This window comes from Geotrypetes seraphini, chromosome 2 (genome assembly GCF_902459505.1).
Source record: "Geotrypetes seraphini chromosome 2, aGeoSer1.1, whole genome shotgun sequence".
Classification (NCBI taxonomy): domain Eukaryota; kingdom Metazoa; phylum Chordata; class Amphibia; order Gymnophiona; family Dermophiidae; genus Geotrypetes; species Geotrypetes seraphini.
This window is the reverse complement of record NC_047085.1, coordinates 461,184,366-461,206,074: the sequence shown is the minus strand read 5'-3', so window position 1 is coordinate 461,206,074 and position 21,709 is coordinate 461,184,366. Positions and strand designations below refer to the sequence as shown.

Sequence of the window (21,709 nt, the reverse complement as noted above, 5' to 3'; positions counted from 1 at the left end):
GTAAGTGTGCGCTAAAGCCACTTCCCACCGCGGCTTTGGTAAAGGACCCCCTTCATAAGTTTGCCCATGACTGATCGGCTCATGCTGTTTGGCTGGAGCTAGTAAACTCCAGGACTGGATTATTTAAAAACAAAAGATCCGGTAAGATAAATCTAAACCTTCAGGAGCTCTCGGTTGTTACTGTTAGCTGCTCTTCAGAGGCTGGCAGGCAGCCAGCGGTGCACTTGCTTGAGATTGCATCCATCCATCTGCTTTTCCCACTTCCATTTCTACAATCTGTACAGTTTTATTTTCTCAGAATAATAGCATTTACATGAAATGCTTGTAATGTAATATTTGCATACACGATACAAGCGTACATTTGTAGCCATGAGTTATTGCATAAGGAAGTAAAACTCTTTTGATTGCATAATGGCTTGAATCCATTCATTTGTTCGTCATAATGCTGTGTCTGTGTTGCCCAAATTAATAACAGAGTCTCCAGCTGAAACACTGTCCCTTTGCCGGCTTCTAGTGTGACTGGGGCTGGAGCAAAGGACAACTGGTTCATTCTGAGGGACAGTAGCGTACCCGACGTACTTCTCATAGCAAAGCTTGTACATCCTCCGGGAAAGGAAGGAGATCTAGAAGGGGGAAAGGAGAGCAATAGCATTTTTAAATCCACTTCAACATCTGCCTTACATAGTATCACACAGTCCTATTTTCTTGTTCAACATGTCTGACACCTGTCCCTCTTCTTCATGACAGACCTCCTCAAACAGTGGCATGTAAAGAAGAGAGGACTGAGTTAACACAGTGGTTCTCAGCTCAGTACTCAGGACACCCCTAGCCAGTGGCATGGTAAGGGGGTGGGGGGGGCGGACTGCCCCATGCACCGTCTTGGTGGAGGCGCCAGCACCTCTCCGTCCCTGTGCCCTGCCCTGCCCCCTCCTCTCTGATCCCCCCGGTCTTTCTGTGCCATACACCCTCTGCTCCTTCCACGCCCCCATGCCACCCTCACGCCCTCTCTTCCTATCCCTGTACCTTTTAAAAATCTTCACCAGTATGAGCAGCTACTCTAACCTGCTGATCACGCCGGCCTGGCTTGCTCTGAAATCACTTCTGGGTCGCAAGGCCAGGAAGTGATGCGAGAGGGAAAGCCAGCACGCGCAGCAGGACAGAGAAGCTGCTCGCACTGGCAAAGATTTTAAAACGTACAGGGGGTGGAAGGAGCAGGGGGTGTTTGGCACAGAAAGACCGGGGGGGGGGTGTCAGAGAGGAGGGGGCGGGGAGTGCCTCCTACCCTCTCTATGCCACAGCCCCTAGCCAGCCAGGTTTTCAGGCTATCCACAATGAATATAAATGAACATATAGCGGGGATAATGCATGCATGTTGCTCCCTTTAAAAAGACCCAAAAAAGCATATGGTAGTACGAGATCATTCAAGACCTCGGCCTTCTTTTGGACTGTAGTCTTTATTTGCTACGTGCTAATGCTTGGGTTGGATATTTGGCAGTAATGAAAGTATTAAAGAACCGTTACACTGAAAGCCAGATTTGAATCCAGATTTTGCTGTGAAATTTTCATTAAGTGATCTACTGTATTTTCCATGACGTCAAGGGCTATAAAGTCAGGAACTTAATTATATTCCTCTTCTAACGTAGTGTTTCATGGAATGCTATAGAAAATAATAATCATGATAATATTGACGAATACCAAACCAATGGGTTCAAAGTCAGTTGCGCGCAAGCCAAATGCACGTAGTCAAATTAGTGCAGACATTAGAGCGCAAGACAATGAAGCGCAGCATTTGTCTTGCACGGATTTGATTTGCCACCAAACTAATGATATGCAACACAATTTTTGTTCTTTGGTAGTAAGTGTAATTTCCTAATTGCTCATGCCTAAAAAGTATAGAAAATGTTTGTTATTTCCATAAAACTTTGCTTTTGTGGCCAGGATAGTTGAATTTTGCAGTTTACCCATTTAAACCATGAAAACGCAGAATTTTCATGTTTTCATTCTTATAGTCATAGAAAGTAGCATATGAATCACAATTAACATATATTTATATTGAAGTCATACAAAGGTGACCACAGAAGATTTATAAATGAGTAGTTTTTCAAGATTTTCGATTATATTGTAAGTCACTTTCGTGAATCAGCCCCCAGATGTAATCTCCCATCATGTTCTCATTATATTGTCCTTGGTAGTTGCATTTGAAGTCCCATATATCCTGGTGGAAGTACTCACCTTGCTTCTCTGAGTATGCTTTCAAGTTCTTGAATATCTCAAGATGAGCATCAAGGATATGGTCTGTGAGAAACATCCTACAACCCACTAGATTCTCAACCAACTCCATGTAGTTGGCATTGCGATTGTCAAGGAAGCCCTGAACCACTGCAACACAACTGTTCCAAGCTGGTTTTTTCCTTCCTAGTTAGCTTCTTGGGAAATTCCTTGCATTGCCGGATCTTCTTTATCTGTGGTCCAACAAAGACACCAGCTTTGACCTTTGCCTCTGACAGATTAGGGAAGATGTCTTGAAGGTACTTGAAGGCTGCCGACTCCTTATCTAGAGTTCTGACAATTTGTTTCATTAGGCCCAATTGATGTGCAGTGGTGTCATCAGTACCTTCTGGGGGTCCACCAGTGATTACCATTTGATGTTGTTTCTTTCCACAGAGAACTCAATCCGCTGTGGCTAGTCCTGCCTTTGGTAGTGTGCCTTTATGGTCCTGCTGCCCCAAAAGCAGAGACAGCAGTGAAACTTGATAAAACCACCTTGAAGACCCATTAGGAATGCCACTATTTTTAAAGTTTCCAATGACCTACCAACTGTACTCATCATACTTCAGGGTGCCTAGTAAGGTCTTGATGTTGTTGTAATCCTCTTTGAGGTGCACTGAGTGAGCCAGTGGAAGAGACGGGTACTTGTTACCACTATGAAGCAGCATGGCTTTGAGGCTCCTGGATGAGCTGTCAATTAAGAGACAACACTTTTTCGGGTTACAGACGATTCCAATTGCCTCAAATAGACTGGTTACATTGTGGCAGAAGCAGAGCCCATCATGATGGATGAAGAAGGTAGAAAAGGCTTGGAAATGCTTCCTCTGATCTATGACTTGCACACTTTCATCCATCAAGTTCCATTACTTGAGCCTAGATGTCAAAAGCTCGGCACTGAACTTGGTGAGACCAGGATCTCTGATCAAGTTGTTGAAGTCTTTCTGGATAGTACGGGTTTCTCTTATCAGATGCACCACTGATATTGAAAACTGGATCTACATTGTATTCCTTAGTCTCTGACTTGCTGCTCTCTTAAGACAGCTGCTCTCTCTCTCAGGGAATAGATATGGGGCGCTCAGGGCAATGTGGCACCGGGGCGATGGAAGAAAGAATGTCCAGATATGTGATTGCAGATGTATGCTTGCCAGTTTGGAAGGGTCCACCATGCAGAAGTTGCAGTTGCTTGAGTGGTCAGTGGGTTCCTACCAAATTCTTGGGAAAGCAAACTAAATGGCTATTTTCCCCTCTGTACCATTCTGTAGAAGAACAAAATGAAATTGTGATAATTAAAATAATACATTTATTTCACCTATGACTAATGTATATGAGATTCTCACAACATACTGTATTTTATATATAATATATTGTCAAATAACATTACGTATAATTGGAAAGATTAGAGTAGATTAAATTATAATTTCTGGTGGAATTCTTTATGTCATGTTTATAAAATGGAGAGATTTATTGCAATACAGTGGGGATGTTTCAGGAAATTTCAAGAAGTGTGGGAGCCATTAACAAAATATTGTACTGTTTAGATGAAATTGTTTCCCTTAAATTTACAAGTTCAATAGTGAGGGGGGGAGGGGGGTTATTTTACTATTACATATTATATAAGATATTTGATTATATAGTAGGAAAGGGTAGGAAGGGGGGGGGGTGATAAGAGTTTATGTTTTGTACCATTGATGATTATTAAGTGATGTATTTATTGTTAATTTGTTTGAACATAAGTCACACTTATTGTAAGTTTGAAAATGAATAAAGAATTTTTTTAAAAAGAAAATTTTAAAAGTTAAATATTTTTTTAAATTAAACATTCTAAGAAATTTTATAGCAGAAAATTCCACCATCTTAATGAGAAACAAAATTGTCTTACCTTCCAGAGTTTTTTTGGCAGTGCTCGCATGTGAAGTGGAGTGCCCAAAGTTTGTCTGGATCCCCAACAGGCATGCCAAAATAAGCCTTTCCATTTTCCATTTATTCATTTTTCTATACAGTTCTCCCAGGAGAGCTCAGAACGGTTTACATTAATTTATTCAGGTACTCAATCGTTTTTCCCTTGTAGGTGTTGCACATCTTACCAGATGCTTTGGGGTATTTTTCCCCTATTGTCTTAATAAATTTGCCGCATACATGGCAAAATGCATCTGTCCAATGTACACATCACATTACAATCCAGAGAGGATATTATACAACCATGCAGAGTTTATTGGAAAGCATGAATCAAGACATTAGAAGCATCTATAAATCTGCGACCGTGCAGAATTTAGTGGAAAGCATGAATCAAGACATTAGCAGTGTCTATAAATCTGAAGCACCAAGAATCAAATATGACCCCAAACACGAAGAATCTGAGTAAAATCAGATTATATGGTTGTTATTTCTGCAGAGGGTGATTTGGTGACCATTTTGGGGGTTAATACACAACATTCTCATTTCCCCATGGATATCACGGGTGGTTTTAATACCCTCTACTTATACACAGATATTATAGAGCACCGGTTAGTAAATTACCATTTTGTCCTGCTGTTGCATTGTGTTCCAACTAAGGGATCAAGGAATAAGTTTATCACCCTCACTTACGATAAACTACACTATATCCCTGTGAACAAGCAGCACGTCGACACCATCACATTTGAAATAAAGACAGATCAGAACAGACATATCTCATTTTGTTACAGGAAGGTGATCCTTAAGCATCATCTGCGTCCCCAGATGAAAAATGTTGGTGACTAAAGACTACAGAGACTCCAAAGCACACAAAAATTATTGTACAACACAAGCCGGCTATGGACTTTCAGGATATCACTGGACCCCAGACATGTACATGGTATATTTCATAGTCTCTTTAGAAAAGCAATACCGCTTTTGAAAAGGGGTTTGGGGATGATTTTTTTTTTTTTTAAATTCTTTATTTATTCAGTTTTTCAAAATTTTAAACAAGCACATTAATATTTGAATACAGATTTGCAATAAAAATCCAAGAAAATTAATAAAACTAATACTACTCAACAGTAATGTAAGGAAAAACAAATGAAATACTGTATACATTATTTAGTCCACAAAATAAATAAATAAAGTTCCACGCATTAGAATAAATATAAAGAAATATATATCAATTATAAGAACAGCCCAGGAGACAATGATGTAAAACCCCCAGCAGCCTGTACTTTAAACTGCAGGAAGAGCTATCGGACCAATCATCACTCCCCCCCCCCTCCCCACACACACACACTTCCTTGGGCAAAATAAATGGCAACAATTGCTTTGGTTCGAAAAATAGAAAATTTTTCCCTTGAAGTGAAACACAGCATTTGGCCAGAAATTTCAATATAAAGGATGTACCCATGGCCAAAGCTCTGGGTTTGTAAAGCAAAAATTATTTTTGCCTCTTCTGTGTCACTTGAGCAATATCTAGGCAGTGGCGTACCTAGGGGGGGGCGGGGGGGGCGGGCCGCCCCGGGTACCAGCCCTAAGGGGGTGTTCCCGGCCTTGCCGTTCAGTCCCCCGCCACCCCCGAAGGACCGCTCGCCCCCCTGGCCTCCCCGCACCACCTATGAACAGCCGCAGCAGGATCGCGAAGTCAGCGTCAGCATCCCTGCGCTGCTTCCTACGACGCGATCCCGCCCCTCCTCTGACGTCAGAGGAGGGGCGGGACCGTGGCGCAGGAAGCAGCAGGGATCGCTGACGCTGACTTCGCGATCCTGCTGCGGCTGTTCATAGGTGGTGCGGGGAGGCCAGGGGGGCGAGCGGTCCTTCGGGGGTGGCGGGGGACTGAACGGCAAGGCCGGGAACACCCCCTTAGGGCTGGTACCCGACGCTGACTTCGCGATCCTGCTGCGGCTGTTCATAGGTGGTGCGGGGAGGCCAGGGGGGCGAGCGGTCCTTCGGGGTGGGTCGGGGCATCAGGCCTTCAGGGTGGGGCGGGCGGGCAGGCAAGCAGGCTTTCAAGGGGGAGGGGGTGACAGGCAGGCAGGCAGGCCTTCAAGGGGGGACAGGCCTTCGGGGGGGGGGGGTGCAGACATTCAAGGGGTGCAGGCCTTCAAGGGGGGCAGGCAGGCCTTCAGGGGGGTGCAGACCTTCGGGGGGGGTGTAGGCCTTTGGGGGGGTGCAGACCTTCAAGGGGGTGCAGGCCTTCAAGGGGGGAAAGGCAGGCAGGCCTTCAAGGGGGGGACAGGCCTACAAGGGGGGGGGACAGGCCTACAAGGGGGGGGACAGGCCTACAAGGGGGGGTGCAGGCCTTCAAGGGGGGTGCAGGCCTTCAAGGGGGAGACAGGCCTTCAAGGGGGGGAAAGGCAGGCAGGCAGGCCTTAAAGGGGGGACAGGCCTACAAGGGGGTGGGACAGGCCTTCAAGGGGGGGACAGGCCTTCGGGGGGGTGCAGACCTTCAAGGGGGGAAAGGCAGGCAGGCCTTCAAGGGGGGGACAGGCCTACAAGGGGGGGGGACAGGCCTACAAGGGGGGGGACAGGCCTACAAGGGGGGGGGACAGGCCTTCAAGGGGGGGTGCAGGCCTTCAAGGGGGGTGCAGGCCTTCAAGGGGGAGACAGGCCTTCAAGGGGGGGAAAGGCAGGCAGGCAGGCCTTAAAGGGGGGACAGGCCTACAAGGGGGTGGGACAGGCCTTCAAGGGGGGGACAGGCCTTCGGGGGGGTGCAGACCTTCAAGGGAGTGCAGGCCTTCGGGGGGGGGGGGTGCAGTCCTTCAGGGGTGGGGTTTAGGCCTTCAGAGGGGGACAGACCTTCGGGTGGGAGGTAAAGTCCTTCGGGGGGTGCAGGTCTTCAGGGGTGGGGTGTAGCCCTTCGGAGGGGGGACAGACCTTCGGGGGAGGGGGGTCCTGGTGTAAAAGTACACAGAGGGAGAGAGGGAAGGGGGGGTTCAAAGATACATGCATATGCCAGACTTTGGGGGTTAGAAATAATGGGTCTAAAAACAGAGGAGTGGGAGAGAGATGGTGCATAATGGGATTTAGGGAGGGAAGGGACAGAAAGGGAGAGAACTTGGAAACAGGGGATGGTGTGGAGGGGGGATAGAGATACTGGATAGGAGGATAGTTGGGAACAGAAAGGGAGAGATGGTGGATCCTGGGGTGGTGGGGAGTTGAGAAAAGGTGAATCTGTGGATGGAGACAAAAAAAAGGAAAGATGCCAGATCTCCGGGAGAGGGAAGGGAAACGGAAGGGGAGAACAGAGATGGCAGACGGATGGTTAGCACGGAGAAAGGAGACCCTGGCAAGCAAGACAACAAGAGCCTGGGACCAACAAGATTTGAATATTGATCAGAGAACAAAAGGTAGAAAAAATAATTTTATTTTCTGTTTTGTGATTACAATATGTTAGATTTGAAAAGTGTACATGAGACAGCTTGAAATGGGAACTTTTCTATTTTTGTGAATGGCAAGGCTGAGTTCAGTTAAAATATATGCTTTATAAGAAAATATAATAATGTGTTTTATAAAGTTTATAAGCATTGCTGGCATACTCGGTGAGGTGTTCCTAGTGTTGGTGGTGGTGGTAGCATGTCAGTGTGTTGAGAGGAAGAGGTAGTCTGGGAAATTCTGCTGAGCAAACTCTGGGCCCATTTCCACCCCCAGTTAGTCCACTCCACTCAACTGGTTCACACACTGAGTGGGTCTTTGGGTGTTATTTCTGGGTAGTTGTTTTAGAATCTCTTCCAGTGGTTTGTCAGTATCTCCTTCTGGTCCAAGGAAGGAAACTTTGTCAACCTTAGCATTGACCTTCAGAATATGTTTGTAACAGCGCTGCTTGTGTGGCATTAGGCTATGTAGTGATCGAAAGAAAAAAACAGACCTTTGCACATTTTTGCACTATATGGTGGGTGTATGAGGAGATTCATTTCCTGCACAGTTAAGTCCATTTTTTCTACTGAATAATAGTATAGGTACAATGAAAGTAAATAGCAAAAATGTTTGAGTAGATAATTAAGGAAATCTTTTTCATATTGCTTGCTTATGGACTGGGAAAAAAGACTGTTCAAGCAAATGTCTCCAGAACTGCTTTAATGGAAAAATGTGATTTTTTTTTTTTTAAGTACTTTGTGAAATTTATTGTTGTTGTGAAATTTATTGTTATACTTTGTTTAAACTTAAAAAGCGGTGTCATTAACAGTGAATCTAATCGAAAAATCGATTCAACAGGGTGAATCGGATCGAATGAAATATTTTTCTCTGAATCGGGCAGCACTATTGGCTACCATGAGAATGGGCTACTGGGCATGATGGACCATTGGTGTGACCCAGTTAGGCTATTCTTATGTTATGTTCTCATCTGTAGGGGCCTTTGTTTTCACTTCTTATTTTAATGTATTTTTTTCCTGGGAACTTATCAGTGTTTTTTTATAATGGGAACAAAAATGGAAGAGAATTAATGTGTGTGGAATGGGGGGGGTAACTAATTTCTTCAGCTAAATAATTCAATCCACTTCAAACAGACATAGGAGAACTCACGCACCATTCACACACCCTCCAACCAAAAACGTCAAAAGAAAAAAACTGTTCGACAACCTCCTAGCCATTCGAGCTGCAACACTTGACCCCCAACTCTACAACCTATTGACCTCGACCACAAACTACAAAACCTTAAAAAAAGAAATAAAAACCCTTCTATTAAAAAAACACATAAAACCAAACTAACATAATCAGAACTGTCCCAAGCATCACCTGCAACTACTCCATATGTACTTCTGATGTCATGACAATTCAGACATAATTTATGTTATGTTATGTTTGGAATAATGGTTACATAAATGAGGTTCAATAAAAGAAAATTTTCTGTGGGAGCATTTGTTGGAACTTCTGTTATCCTGATTTCTTCTATCTGTGGGCTTTCTTTAGCTAACCTACTTATCTGGGGCTTTCCACTTCTGCAGCTGCCCTTTTCACGGTCCACTTTGCGCTTGCACTCTCTGGGGAGGGGGGGTTGGGTCTGGGCTTGGTGGGGTAGGTGTGTCTGGTAGTTTTGTCTGGGTGGTGGCTGGGTGTTTCTTGGGTGCTTGTTGTGCGGATTGGTGTGTCTGGTGAGCGGTCTGGGTGTTGTTGCTTGTGGGGTTTTTTTTCATTATAAAATATGGCTGAGGGTCTAGTCCGGCTTATTATTCTTGTGGGTTCTGGGGTGGGATTTGTTTGCTTGCCCCAAGTTTTGGCCTTTTGTTGTGTATTGCTATGCCTCTCATTGGCAAATTTCTCTTGGGAGAGGCTTGTTCATGCTTGTTGTTGCTGTTACTCTCATTCTGTGTTCTTTTTGATAATGTATAAGTTTCTGTACAGACCATGGTTGCTTGTCTGGACCTTTTGCCATTCTCAATAAAAATACTTTGGAAAAAAAAAAAAAAAAAAAAAAGAAAATTTTCACTGCCTGTTTCTATTCTGACCATTTATTCCATTTCATGGTTATTGCAAAAAAAAAAAAAAAAAAAAATTTTACATGAGGGGGGGGGGGGGGGGTCAAAAAATGATGGGCCCCGGGTGCCACATACCCTAGGTACGCCACTGTATCTAGGAAAATCCGAATTGCCGAGCCAAAAAACTTATCATCCATATGTCTGAAGTAAAATCTAAAAACTATGGGTTCCTTTTACTAGAGTGCGCTAGCATTTTTAGTGCACGCAGGATATGACTGCGCGCTACACTGCACGCTACGTGGCTAGAACTAACGCCAGCTCAATGCTGACGTTAGCGTCTAGCACACGTGGCAATGTAGTGCGCGCTATTCCGCTCATTAATGCCCTAACGCAGATTCGTAAAAGGAGCCCTAAGTCTCTGTCATGCTCCAAGGCAAACGTCACCAAGAGAGTAATCCTTTCCGTGACTACTTCCAGGGAATTCTCCAAAAAGTCTGTTAAGTTCATTCTTTCCGTATCAACAGGAGTTGAACTATCCTGTTTCTTTCCTGAAGATATAGATTGAGCCACGGTGATAGGTGGTAAATTATCTTCCAGAATCATTAAAATATCCTTCAAGTATTTACGCACCATCTCAAGTGGAGATAATACTGGAGATTTAGGAAAATTTAATAATCTTAGGTTGTTTCTTCTCTGTTTATTTTCCATATATTCAAGTTTTTTATTTTAATGAAGGATCTTTCTTTAATAATCTCTATTTCTACTTTTTTTTATTTGAGCAATTTGTTCTTCATGTTTTTTTAATTCATCTCCCTGCACTTTTAACATTTTCTCATGGGCCCCTACCTGAGAACTGAGAGACACAATCCACCTGTACCTTAGTCATCGCCTTTTGGAGGTTGGAGTCCATGATTTCAATAGCCCTCCACAGTTCCTCTAAATTCACTACTGCAGGCTTTGTCAACTGTCCAAACTGAATGTTTCTCACAGAAGCTGAATTGTTTCCTGCCTCTGTTTCGAAAGCCAATTTCTGAGCTTCAATGTAGTGTTCTTCCACCACTCCTTCTCTTCCCACTGTTCCTCCAGGGATAGACAGCAAACCACCTTACTGGATAAGCTGGTTAGACACATTCTCTGCAGAGCTTCTTCCGGGTTGGGCAGGACTTCGCCCCTGGATTGGGCTAAGGGAACCCCAATCATGATTGAGGTTCACCGTAGTCGGCGTTCCTCCCAGACTCATGGTGTCTCCTTCAGCTGGGGTGCAAGTCTTCTATCTAGCGTGGTCTGCACTAGAGGCTTGGTGGTTCCAGTCACTGGAGGTGTTGGCCAGGTTGCGCCCTTCCTCTTCCCCATTTGGGTTACGTTCTGCGCCTGGTCCATCCAACAGTGCCGTTCGGGGCCTAAAAGAGAGAGAAAACCAAATTCAATTGCCGGCAGAAAACAACAACTGCCGCACAGGCAAGCCGTGCCCAAGATAAGAGGGAAGACGTATTTCCCGTAAATGCAGCAGCGCTAGTGAGAAGCTCACCACTAAGCATCTGCTCGGAACGTAATCTTGAGAGGTTTTGAGATGATTAAACCACATGTGAAAGGCATCGCAAAAAGCATTGCCAAAGGTGTCATGGGTCACGTTGTGACAGACATTCTAAATAAAATGAACCATTCTGCAGAGCGGGCTGGGTCAGGATTGGCTGTAATTAGAAGAGCTGTTAAAAGAAAGAGGACCAAGTCCCTGGGGTTACTGCAAGGACTTCTCAAGTCTTCTAACAGAAAGAAATAAACCCGAAGGTGATAAGTCACAGAAAAGAAGGGCCCATTCTAGGAAGCGTGATATATTCTAAAAAACAAACAAACAAAAAAACACCATGGCTTTTGTACACCATAGTTCTGACAAATACATTAAATTGGAACTAGACCTGTTTGAATTAGCCCCGACCCACACCAGTATTGAAAAAAGCATTTATGTGGAAATGCGCCATTCTCAACTTTGTCAGAAACAGCCCCTTTGGACTTCTACATAGCTGGTCATGGTGAAGATTACATTGATTTAAAGAGCACTCTAATGTACCTGACCTGTAAGACTGTGGAAGAAGATGGTTTAGACATTGATGTGACAGTCCAAGTAGAACTGATAAACTACAAGATTGCATCTAGTTTTAACCAACTGGATGTCACCCTGCGAGACCAGCTGATTAGCCAGAGCAGCGATTGCTATCCCCTACAGATCCCTCATAGAGCTGCTCCTCAATTATGGCAAAGGAGCCCTCACATCACAGTTTAGAAGCGATCTGTTTTATAAAGATACAGCTGGACATCATGAGGTAAGGGATATAGGAGTTCACAACATCAGTTTTACTGAAAAGGCCCACTTTACAACATCTAGTCACAAGGTAGAGCTGTTGGGACATTTTGCACAGTGATCTTATTAATGGCGTGGATCACAAAATTAAATTGATTTGTAACAAAAACTCCTTCTGTTTAAAGAGCGGTGATGCCAACCAAAATTAGGAACTCCTTATCCTAAGCGCAGCCCTTTCTGTAAAGAGAGTTAAAGTGTCCCCCAGAATGTGCTTGGATGCTCTACTGAATGCTCATGCCAAGTGTGCAATATACCATTGGGCTTGAAGGTGTTTAGCTTACTGACTAGAGCACTTGTGACTAACCAGGAAAATCTCTTTTTGGGACAGTTACCAAGCTTATTGTGCTGGATTTGGTGAATAATGATGCTTTCAGAGGTAATTATGCTAAAAATCCTTTCAATTTTAAAAATTACGATATTAATTTCGCTACTCTGTATCTGGATAGTGAATAAATACCTGGGAAACCTATTCAATCTGACTTTGAAATGGAAATTGTGTGACAGAATATGTGCAACTTGTGCAAGCAACTGGTAAACATCTGAAAGATAGCACGTTGCTGATTGATCATCAGGAATTTCACAAAGGTTATATCGCCTGACTAGGAGTGTGCAGACCACTACTCGCTGATCAAAATCAATAACCTGTGGAACGACATACGTTATGACATAGCTTTACCTCATACTGTGAATATGATTGTGTATGAGGGTTTTGATAATGTGATATAAATCATAAAAGGAATGTTCTTTTCGACCAATCGTGAACATGAATGCCATACAGATCTTCCATATTTTAAAGATGAACGCCTGTGTTGCAGAATCTTTTTTTTTAGATGTAAGGAAAACTTTATATTATAAAATCTTGCACTGTAACTATGGCAAATCTAACCTGTAAACTGTCTGTGTGTCAAATTAGGATAAAACTTGTACTGAAAACTTTGCAGTATAAGGAGAACTTTGGCAAATTGTAACCGGTAAACTGTATACAGTATTATGTTGTATATTAATATTAGACTCCTAGTATGTTTCAAGTCAGGATAACAACTTATATCGTAAACTTGTACTGAAATTATGTTTGTTTAACCTGTAATCCATTCTGAGCTCTTTGGGGACAACAGGATAGAAAACAGATTAAATAAATAAATGTGCTGTCCAGTGACTGGCTAACTGATACGCAAACACCAAGGAAGCCTGTGGTTTTGGTGGTAAATATGCACCCACATAATCTACCTGGATACCACTGTTTTGATGGGATTCAACTTTATCTTGTGCGTTGTTAGTCAATTATCTATTACATCTAATTTTGTATTAAAAGCCATAATGTCTAATTTGTAGTCTATGATGCTCAAGATTTTGACATCATCTGCATAAACAAATGGAGTAAGATGTAGAGATTGTATTGGCTTTAACAAAGAGCCATAAAGATGTTGAACATAAGAACATAACAATTAATATGGCATTAAGACAATTGCTTAATTCATGGAATTTAATAGACTCATGGAGAATAGCTCACCCTAAGGATTTAAATTACACCTTTCATTCATCTCCATCTCTCCATTCATCTCTCGGAGAGAGCTAGACTAGAAGGCTTTGAGCATGTGCAAATGCTCAAAGCCCAGTCCAGCACAGAGAAGAGGGAGGATCTCCGTCACACCGCCCAGCCCATCCCAGGCCAGAAGAGGGAGAATCTTCGGGCACCAGCACCTCCTATGCATTGGTGCTGGTGCCGGTGCCCAATCGGGGTAAGCGATGTCGTTGCGGTGCTTGGAGGGGGGATGTAGGATCGCGGGGGGGGGGACAACGCGAGTTGGGGGGATGCCGGATCACTGGGGATGCCGGATCGCTGGGGGGGAATGCCGGATCGCAGGGGGGTGGCGCTCGTAAACCGAGTCAAACTTGGTTTCCGAGGCACCGATTTTGTGAATGTTTTGCTCGTCTTGCAAAACACTCGCAAACCGGTGCACTCGTAAACCGAGGTTTGACTGTATATAGAAGTGAATTCCATAGCACAGGATAGAGAGCTGCACGGGAACGGGGACAACGGGAATCCCTTCGGGTCGCGGGGATCCTGTGGGGATGCCCCCTAGGGTCACGGGGATCCCATGGGGACACCCCCTAGGGTCGTGGGGATCCCGTGGGGACATCTCTGAGGGTCGCGGGGTTCCTGCGGGGCTGAATGTACTCAGCCGCGAGGCTCGTCTTCTCCCTACCTGCCCTGCCGCAGCACACAGTCGAACGGAAGTCTTCCCGATGTCAGTGCTGACGTCGGAGGGAGGACTTAAGCAAAGCCCTCCCTCCCTCCGATGTCAGCGCTGACATCGGGAAGACTTCTGGTCGGCTGTGTGCTGCGGCAGGGCAGGTAGGGAAAAGGCAGTGGCGTACCAAGGGGGGGCGGGGAGGGCGGTCCGCACCGGGTGCAGCACAGCCAGTCAGGTCCCCTTACCTTTGTGGCACTTCCCCCGACCAACCGACAACAGGCCCGGTCCGACAAACCTACCTGCCCTGTAGCCGCGAATCTAAATTACTTTCTTACAGCAGCTTCAATACTCCAGCTGCTGTAAGAAGGTAATTTAGATTCGCGGCTACAGGGCAGGGAGGTTTGTCAGACCGGGCCTGTTCTGTTGTCAGTCAGGCAGGGAAGCGCCACAAAGGTAAGGGGCAGGGAGGGAGAAAGGGAGGAAAGGTGGAGTGGAGAGGAAAAGATGCTTAAGGTAAAACTGAGGGGAGAGAAGGATGCTGAAAGCACTGGGGAAGACAAAGGGGTGGAGAAGGACCCTGAAAGGACATGGGGAAGATGGGGGGAGGAGAAGAACGCTGAAAGGACATGGGGAAGATGGGGGGGAGAAGGATGCTGAAAGGACATGGGGAAGACAGAGGGGGGAGAAGGACACTGAAAGCACATAGGGAAGACAGAGGGGGGAGGACACTGAGAGCACATGGGGAAGACAGAGGGGGGAGATGGACGCTGACAGGACATGGGGAAGATGGGGGGGAGAAGGACACTGAAAGGAAATGGGGAAGAGAGAGTGGGGAGAAGATGCTGGCAGGGGAAAAGACAGAGATGCCAGACTATGGGGGGAGTGGAGGGAAGAAGATGGGTGCCAGACCAATTTGGAAGGGGGGAGAAAGGGAGAGGCACAGTAACAGAGCAAATGGAAGACGCAGAGAGAAGAGAGACAGTGGATGGAAAGAATTGAATGAGAACATGAGGAAAGCAGAAACCAGGCAACAAAGGTAGGAAAAAAATTTTATTTCTTTTTTTTTTTTTTGCTTTAGGATAAAGTAGTATATTAGTTGTATTGATAAAAATTTATAAACATTAGAGGCTCTGGTAGAAACCCGTTTACAAAGTATGTATTCTTCCCAATTAATATTTCCAAATTAATAAAATCTTTTTGCTTATTTGTAAATGGGTTTATACCAGAGCCTTTAATTCAGTAGCATAATTAAATGAAATAACTATTTCTGTAGTTTATAGGGATGGGTGGGGATGGAGGGGATTCCTCGCGTGGATGGGTGGGGACGGGTGGGATTCCTCACGGGGACGGATGGGACTTTGGCTGGGACGGGTGGGGAAGGGTGGGATTTCTGTCCCCGCACAACTCTCTACATAGGACCCACATAAAAGAAGGCCTCTTTTCTGGTGCATTCTTACTTGACATCCTTTACACTAGGAACTTCCAGGAAATAAGCCTGAGATGACCGAAAAGGCCTTGAAGGATGATATACCTTTAACAGTTTGGACAGTGTAATTCAGGGGTATCAAAGTCCCCTCCTTGAGGGCCGCAATCCAGTCAGGTTTTCAGGATTTCCCCAATGACTATGCATTGAGCTGGCGTTAGTTCTAGCTGCATAGTGCGCGGTGTAGCGCATGGTAATATCCTGCGTGCACCAAAAATGCTAGCACACCTTAGTAAAAGGAGCCCTAAGTCTGGAGCACAGTGTTATGCCCCACAAGGTATGTGGGTACATTCCCAGCTTCTGTGTGTGTGAGACATGGTGGTTGAGTGTGTAGATTTCGTAAAGAACTGCTTTGAGATCATCAAAACTGTGAGTGTTTATTCTTTGCTTTATGTTATTAAAGTTTGTTCAAAGAACTACAGAGCCTGGATTGATAACGTTAAGGTTGCAGGGTTAAAGAGTTTAACTGACTGGGATCCTCAGGGAGATTGCCAGCTTTCACAGTGAAATCCTGAAACAGGCAATGTTTGATTGGTGCCAAAGACTGCCACAGCTGGACATTTGAATCAAAGGTGTGTGTGGAGAAATTAGTAAAATGTGATCTGTGTTATAGAACTGCCCCATTGTGGAATGTGGAATGTGCCACCCATTAACATGAAAAGCTGCAAAAGTTTTTCTTTTACATTAAAGGCAACAATAAAACACAGAAGAGCACTACCCTCCCCCAGGGCAGGATTAATTCATCGAGGGCCCCTAGGCACATAAGTACACTGGGCCCCCCTGCCCCGCCCCACCCTACCATGCGCCCAGGCGGAAACAGGAAACTGTGTCAGAGGGAAGCTTTGGGCAAGCAGCACCGCTTGCAAAATTACACTTCCTGTTGCCTTTCTTACCCACGTTGCTTGCTTGTCTTACTTTCTGTCGATGGGGGGGGGGAGGGTTGCCGATCGGGGTAGGGCCTGAGTTGCCGATCGGGGGGAGGGGGGGCCCGTGTTGCCAAACGATGCTGGAGGGGCCCATCGCCGTTTGGAAAAAACAATGTTGATGTTTTCCTTCATCGGGCCCTAGGCACGTGCCTACTTGGCCTATTGGTTAATCCTGCCCTGCCCTCCCCCCCCTTCCTTCCTACTAAGCCCTATTTTATGAAAGTTGTGCTTGCTTTGGAGCAGGTACCAGCTGACAGGGAAATGAATCGACCCGTATGTGTATTCCCACTATAAAATGAAAACGACTTGCATAATGTTTTGACCCAATGAAGCCATAAATACCAAATTCTCCCTTGGTATTCAAAACATCTACAGAAGTAGATATGCACACTTTGTGAAATTGCTGTTTAAATGTATAGATGCTTCTAAAATAACCTCCCTGTATAATTCTTTCTTATAGCATACACGACAGCATTCTTGATGACTAAAGAGAACATCTTTCTTATGTAAACTGTCTAGAATAGGTGGTATATAATTTTTTTTAAATAAATAAATAATTAACTCTGAGGCCTGTAAAGGACGTCTAATTTTTGGCACGCTTTAGATGGGTGACAAGACTAAATTGCGCGAGACAACGGCGCACCGACAACTAAGCGCAAGGTTGATGGCGCGCCGAAGAAAACCACTACTTTAAAGGGCTCCGACGGGGGGTGTGGGGGGGACCCCCCCACTTTACTTAACAGACATTGCGCTGGTGTTGTGGGGGGTTTGGGGGGGTCGAACCCCCCACATTATACTTAAAACTGAACTTTTTCCCTTAAAAACAGGCAAAAAGTTCGGTTTCACGTATAATGAGGGGGGTTACAACCCCCCAAACCCTCCACAACGCCAGCACGATGTCTGTTAAGTAAAATAGGGGGATTCCCCACCAACACCCCCCATCGGAACCCTTTAAAATAGTGCTTTTCTTCGGCACGCCGTCAACCTTGCGCTCAGTTGTATGCGCGCCATTGTCTATGAACCGTTTAGATGTCCAGCTGAGTGTGATTCTATAATGCATAGACGCACTATAGAGAATCGCACTCGCTGAGCCTAGACGCATCTAAAGAGTTAGACGTCCTTTTAGGCATCTACACAACATCTATAATGGTATACAGTAAAATGCTGGCACCACTATTATTTTATTTATTTACCTTTTTTTTTAATTTCTCTTCTGTGACAGGGAGGAATGGGGGATTCAAACCATCAACATCTAGGTGCTAAGGCTGTAACTCAGCTGTTAAATTACATGTGAGTTGTACAACTAAGGGCTCCTTTTACAGAGGAGCGTTAGGGCCTTAACGCGCAGAATAGCGCAGGCTATAATGTCACACACGCTAGCCGCTACCGCCTCCTCTTGAGCAAGCGGTAGTTTTTCGGGTAGTGCGCGCTAATCCGGTGCATGCGCTAAAAACACTAGCGCACCTTTGTAAAAGGAGCCCCAAGTCTTTTGGGCTCTGTTTAGCTACAACTTAGATGGACATGACTTAGGTGTCCCTTAGGCGTGCTTGAGGCATCCTCTTAGAGACGAACGGGGCTTTTATTTATGGGCTAAAGAGAACTCCAGGTTGATTTTAAGCTCAAAATATGTTTAATAATGCATTATTTAAGCAAAGCACATGAAAGAAATATATATATTGTATATTAAACCTTCTAGTTTATAATGCATTACTTAAACAAAGCACATAAAAAATATATATATAGAAACATAGAAACATAGAAATAGACGGCAGATAAGGGCCCACGGCCCATCTAGTCTGCCCACCTTAATGTCCCTCCCCTACCTTTGCCCTGTGAATAGATCCCATGTGCCGATCCCATTTGGCCTTAAAATCAGGCACGCTGCTGGCCTCAATCACCTGTAGTGGAAGACTATTCCAGCGATCAACCACTCTTTCAGTGAAAAAGAATTTCCTGGTGTTACCTCGTAGTTTCCCGCCCCTGATTTTCAACTGATGCCCTCTTGTTGTCATGGGACCCTTGAAAAAGAAGATATCTTCCTCCGCCTCGATGCGGCCCATAAGATACTTGAACGTCTCGATCATGTCCCCCCTCTCTCTGCGCTCCTCGAGCGAGTATAGCTGTAATTTGTCAAGCCGTTTTTCGTATGGTAGATCCTTGAGTCCCGAGACCATCCAGGTGGCCATTCTTTGCACTGACTCCAGTCTCAGCACATCCTTGCGATAATGCGGCCTCCAGAATTGCACACAGTATTCCAGGTGGGGCCTCACCATGGATCTATACAATGGCATAATGACTTCCGCCTTACGACTGACGAAACCCCTTCGTATGCAGCCCATGATTTGTCTTGCCTTGGACGAAGCCTGCTCCACTTGATTGGCAGACTTCATGTCCTCACTGACGATTACCCCCAAGTCTCGTTCTGCTACCGTTTTTGCTAGGATCTCACCATTAAGGGTATAAGACTTGCATGGATTCTGGCTGCCCAGGTGCATAACTTTGCATTTTTTGGCATTGAAGTTGAGTTGCCATGTCCTAGACCATCGCTCCAGTAGGAGTAGGTCATGCATCATGTTGTCGGGCACTGAATCTTCGTCTGTTGTGCATTTGCCCACTACATTACTCAGTTTGGCGTCATCGGCGAATAATGTTATTTTACCTCGAAGCCCTTCTGCCAAGTCTCTTATAAAGATGTTGAATAGGATTGGGCCCAAGACTGAGCCCTGTGGTACTCCACTAATCACCTCCGTCATTTCGGAGGGGGTGCCGTTCACCACCACCCTTTGGAGCCTACCTCCAAGCCAGCTCCCAACCCATTTCGTCAATGTGTCACCTAATCCTATAGAACTCATCTTGCTCAGTAACCTGCGGTGTGGTACGCTATCGAATGCTTTGCTAAAGTCCAGGTACACGATGTCCAGGGACTCCCCAATATCCAGCTTCCCCGTTACCCAGTCAAAGAAGCTGATCAGGTTGGATTGGCAGGATCTCCCCTTAGTAAATCCATGTAACATAGAAACATAGAAAGTGACGGCAGATAAGGGCCAAGGCCCATCAAGTCTGCCCACACCAATGACCCTCCCTACCTCCCTTTGCAAAGAGATCCCACCTTTCGATCCCATTTAGCTTTAAAATCAGGCACACTGCTGGCCTCAATCACCTGCATCGGAAGACCATTCCATCGATCCACCACCCTCTCGGTGAAGAAGTATTTCCTGGTGTCGCCATGCAATGTCCCTCCCCTGATTTTCCATGGATGCCCTCGTGTTGACGTGGGTTCCTTGAAGAAGAAGATATCCTCCCCCACCTCGATACGGCGCGTGAGGTACTTGAATGTCTCGATCATGTCCCCCCTCTCCCTGCATTCCTCTAGGGAGTAGAGCTGCAATTTATTTAGCCGTTCCTCATACGGGAGATCCCTGAGCCCCGTGACCATCCGTGTGGCCATTCGCTGGACCGATTCAAGTCTCAGTACATCTTTGCGGTAATGTGGTCTCCAGAATTGTACACAGTATTCCAGATGGGGTCTCACCATGGACCTATATAATGGCATTATGACTTCGGGCTTACGGCTAACGAAACTCCTTCGTATGCAACCCATGATTTGTCTGGCTTTAGATGAAGCTTTCTCCACCTGAGTTGCAGTCTTCATGTCCTCACTGATGATTACCCCTAAGTCTCGTTCCGCTACAGTTCTCTCTAGGATCTCACCATTAAGAGTGTAAGTCTTACATGGATTTTTGTTGCCAAGGTGCATGACCTTGCATTTTTTGGCATTGAAGTTTAGTTGCCAGGTCCTGGACCAATTCTCCAGTAGGAGGAGGTCGTGTGCCATACTATCGGTCTTGGATTTGTTGTCAGGTCCTGTTGTGTTCTTGTCCACTATATTGCATAATTTGGCATCATCGGCGAATAACGTTAATTTACCCTGAAGCCCCTCAGCCAAGTCCCTTATGAAGATGTTGAACAAGATTGGGCCCAAGACCGAGCCCTGCGGCACTCCACTTATCACCTCTGTCGTTTCGGAGGGGGAGCCATTCACCACCACCCTCTGAAGTCTACCCCCCAGCCAGTCCCCCACCCATGTAGTCAAGGTATCTCCCAAACCTATAGAGCTCATCTTGCTCAACAACCTGCGGTGTGGTACGCTATCGTATATCCTAAACCTTCTATTTTGGGGGGTAAAGAGGACTCCAGGTTGACCTTAAGCTCAAAAGATCTTTAATAATGCATAACTCAGGCAAAGCATCTGAAAAAAAATATATAGATTGCATACTAAACTTCATTTCCAACAGGTTAAGGACATTACAAGAAATATACTACTCGCACAATGGCTGCAGTTCAGAGCAAGAGGACTTGACTGATGCACAATCTTGACATCATTGCGACATCATCAATATGCCCTTGGCAGAAAAAAAAATAGGTATAATGTAACTTTTTTTTGAAACTTTCAATAGTAGATAATACAACGACAGTGAAACGCAGTAGCAAATCTAGGGATCTTCAGACTGCCCATAGAATTGCTACTGTGTTTCACTGTTGTTGTATTGTCTACTATTGAAAGTTTCAACAAAAAAAGTTACAATATATTTTGATACATAGCAGCCATTGTTAAAAAATTGTGGATGATTAAAAAAAATAGGAACATATGCTGGGGTATCTGACCATACTTGGGATTTGAACCCATAATCTTTGGCAGATAAAAGCAGTGCCTTTAACCAGTGAGCCACAGGAACTTTCTTTTAGGCAAAGGTTCTTTGCAAGGTGATATGATACGTTAGGAGTTCTTAGCCAACTCAGTAAAAATAAGTTTCCCTCTGGACCCTGGAAAAGGCAGAGTGCAAATGTAAATGGCAAAGTCCACAATCCATACCTCTCTTATGAGAGCAAAAATAAGCTGTTAAGGAATGGGAGGGAGTTGTGTGGATTTAAGCCCATGACCTTTAGATCATGGAAGCAGCTCTTTTATCCACAGAGCTACAAGTGTTTCCTTTTAGATATGGGTTCCTATAATTCTTTAGTGGCATTCTGCCATCTAGGTGCATTTTGATGATGTAACAATGATATCAAGATTGTGCATCAGACACATTCACTTGCTCTACACTACAAGTCATTCTCTG

At 44.9% G+C, this 21,709-nt stretch overlaps 1 protein-coding gene across 1 annotated transcript in view; it reads right to left on the bottom strand.

The window, feature by feature from the left end:
• Positions 1-261: 261 nt before the first annotated feature.
• The window catches only part of LARP4B (La ribonucleoprotein 4B), a 505,004-nt gene continuing 483,556 nt past the window's right edge, over positions 262-21,709 (bottom strand). Inside the window, exon 19 of the mRNA XM_033931563.1 lies at positions 262-623. Within this exon, the coding sequence (XP_033787454.1) occupies positions 438-623 (186 nt within the window). The 3' untranslated portion in view covers positions 262-437. The remainder of the gene's footprint in view (positions 624-21,709) is intronic.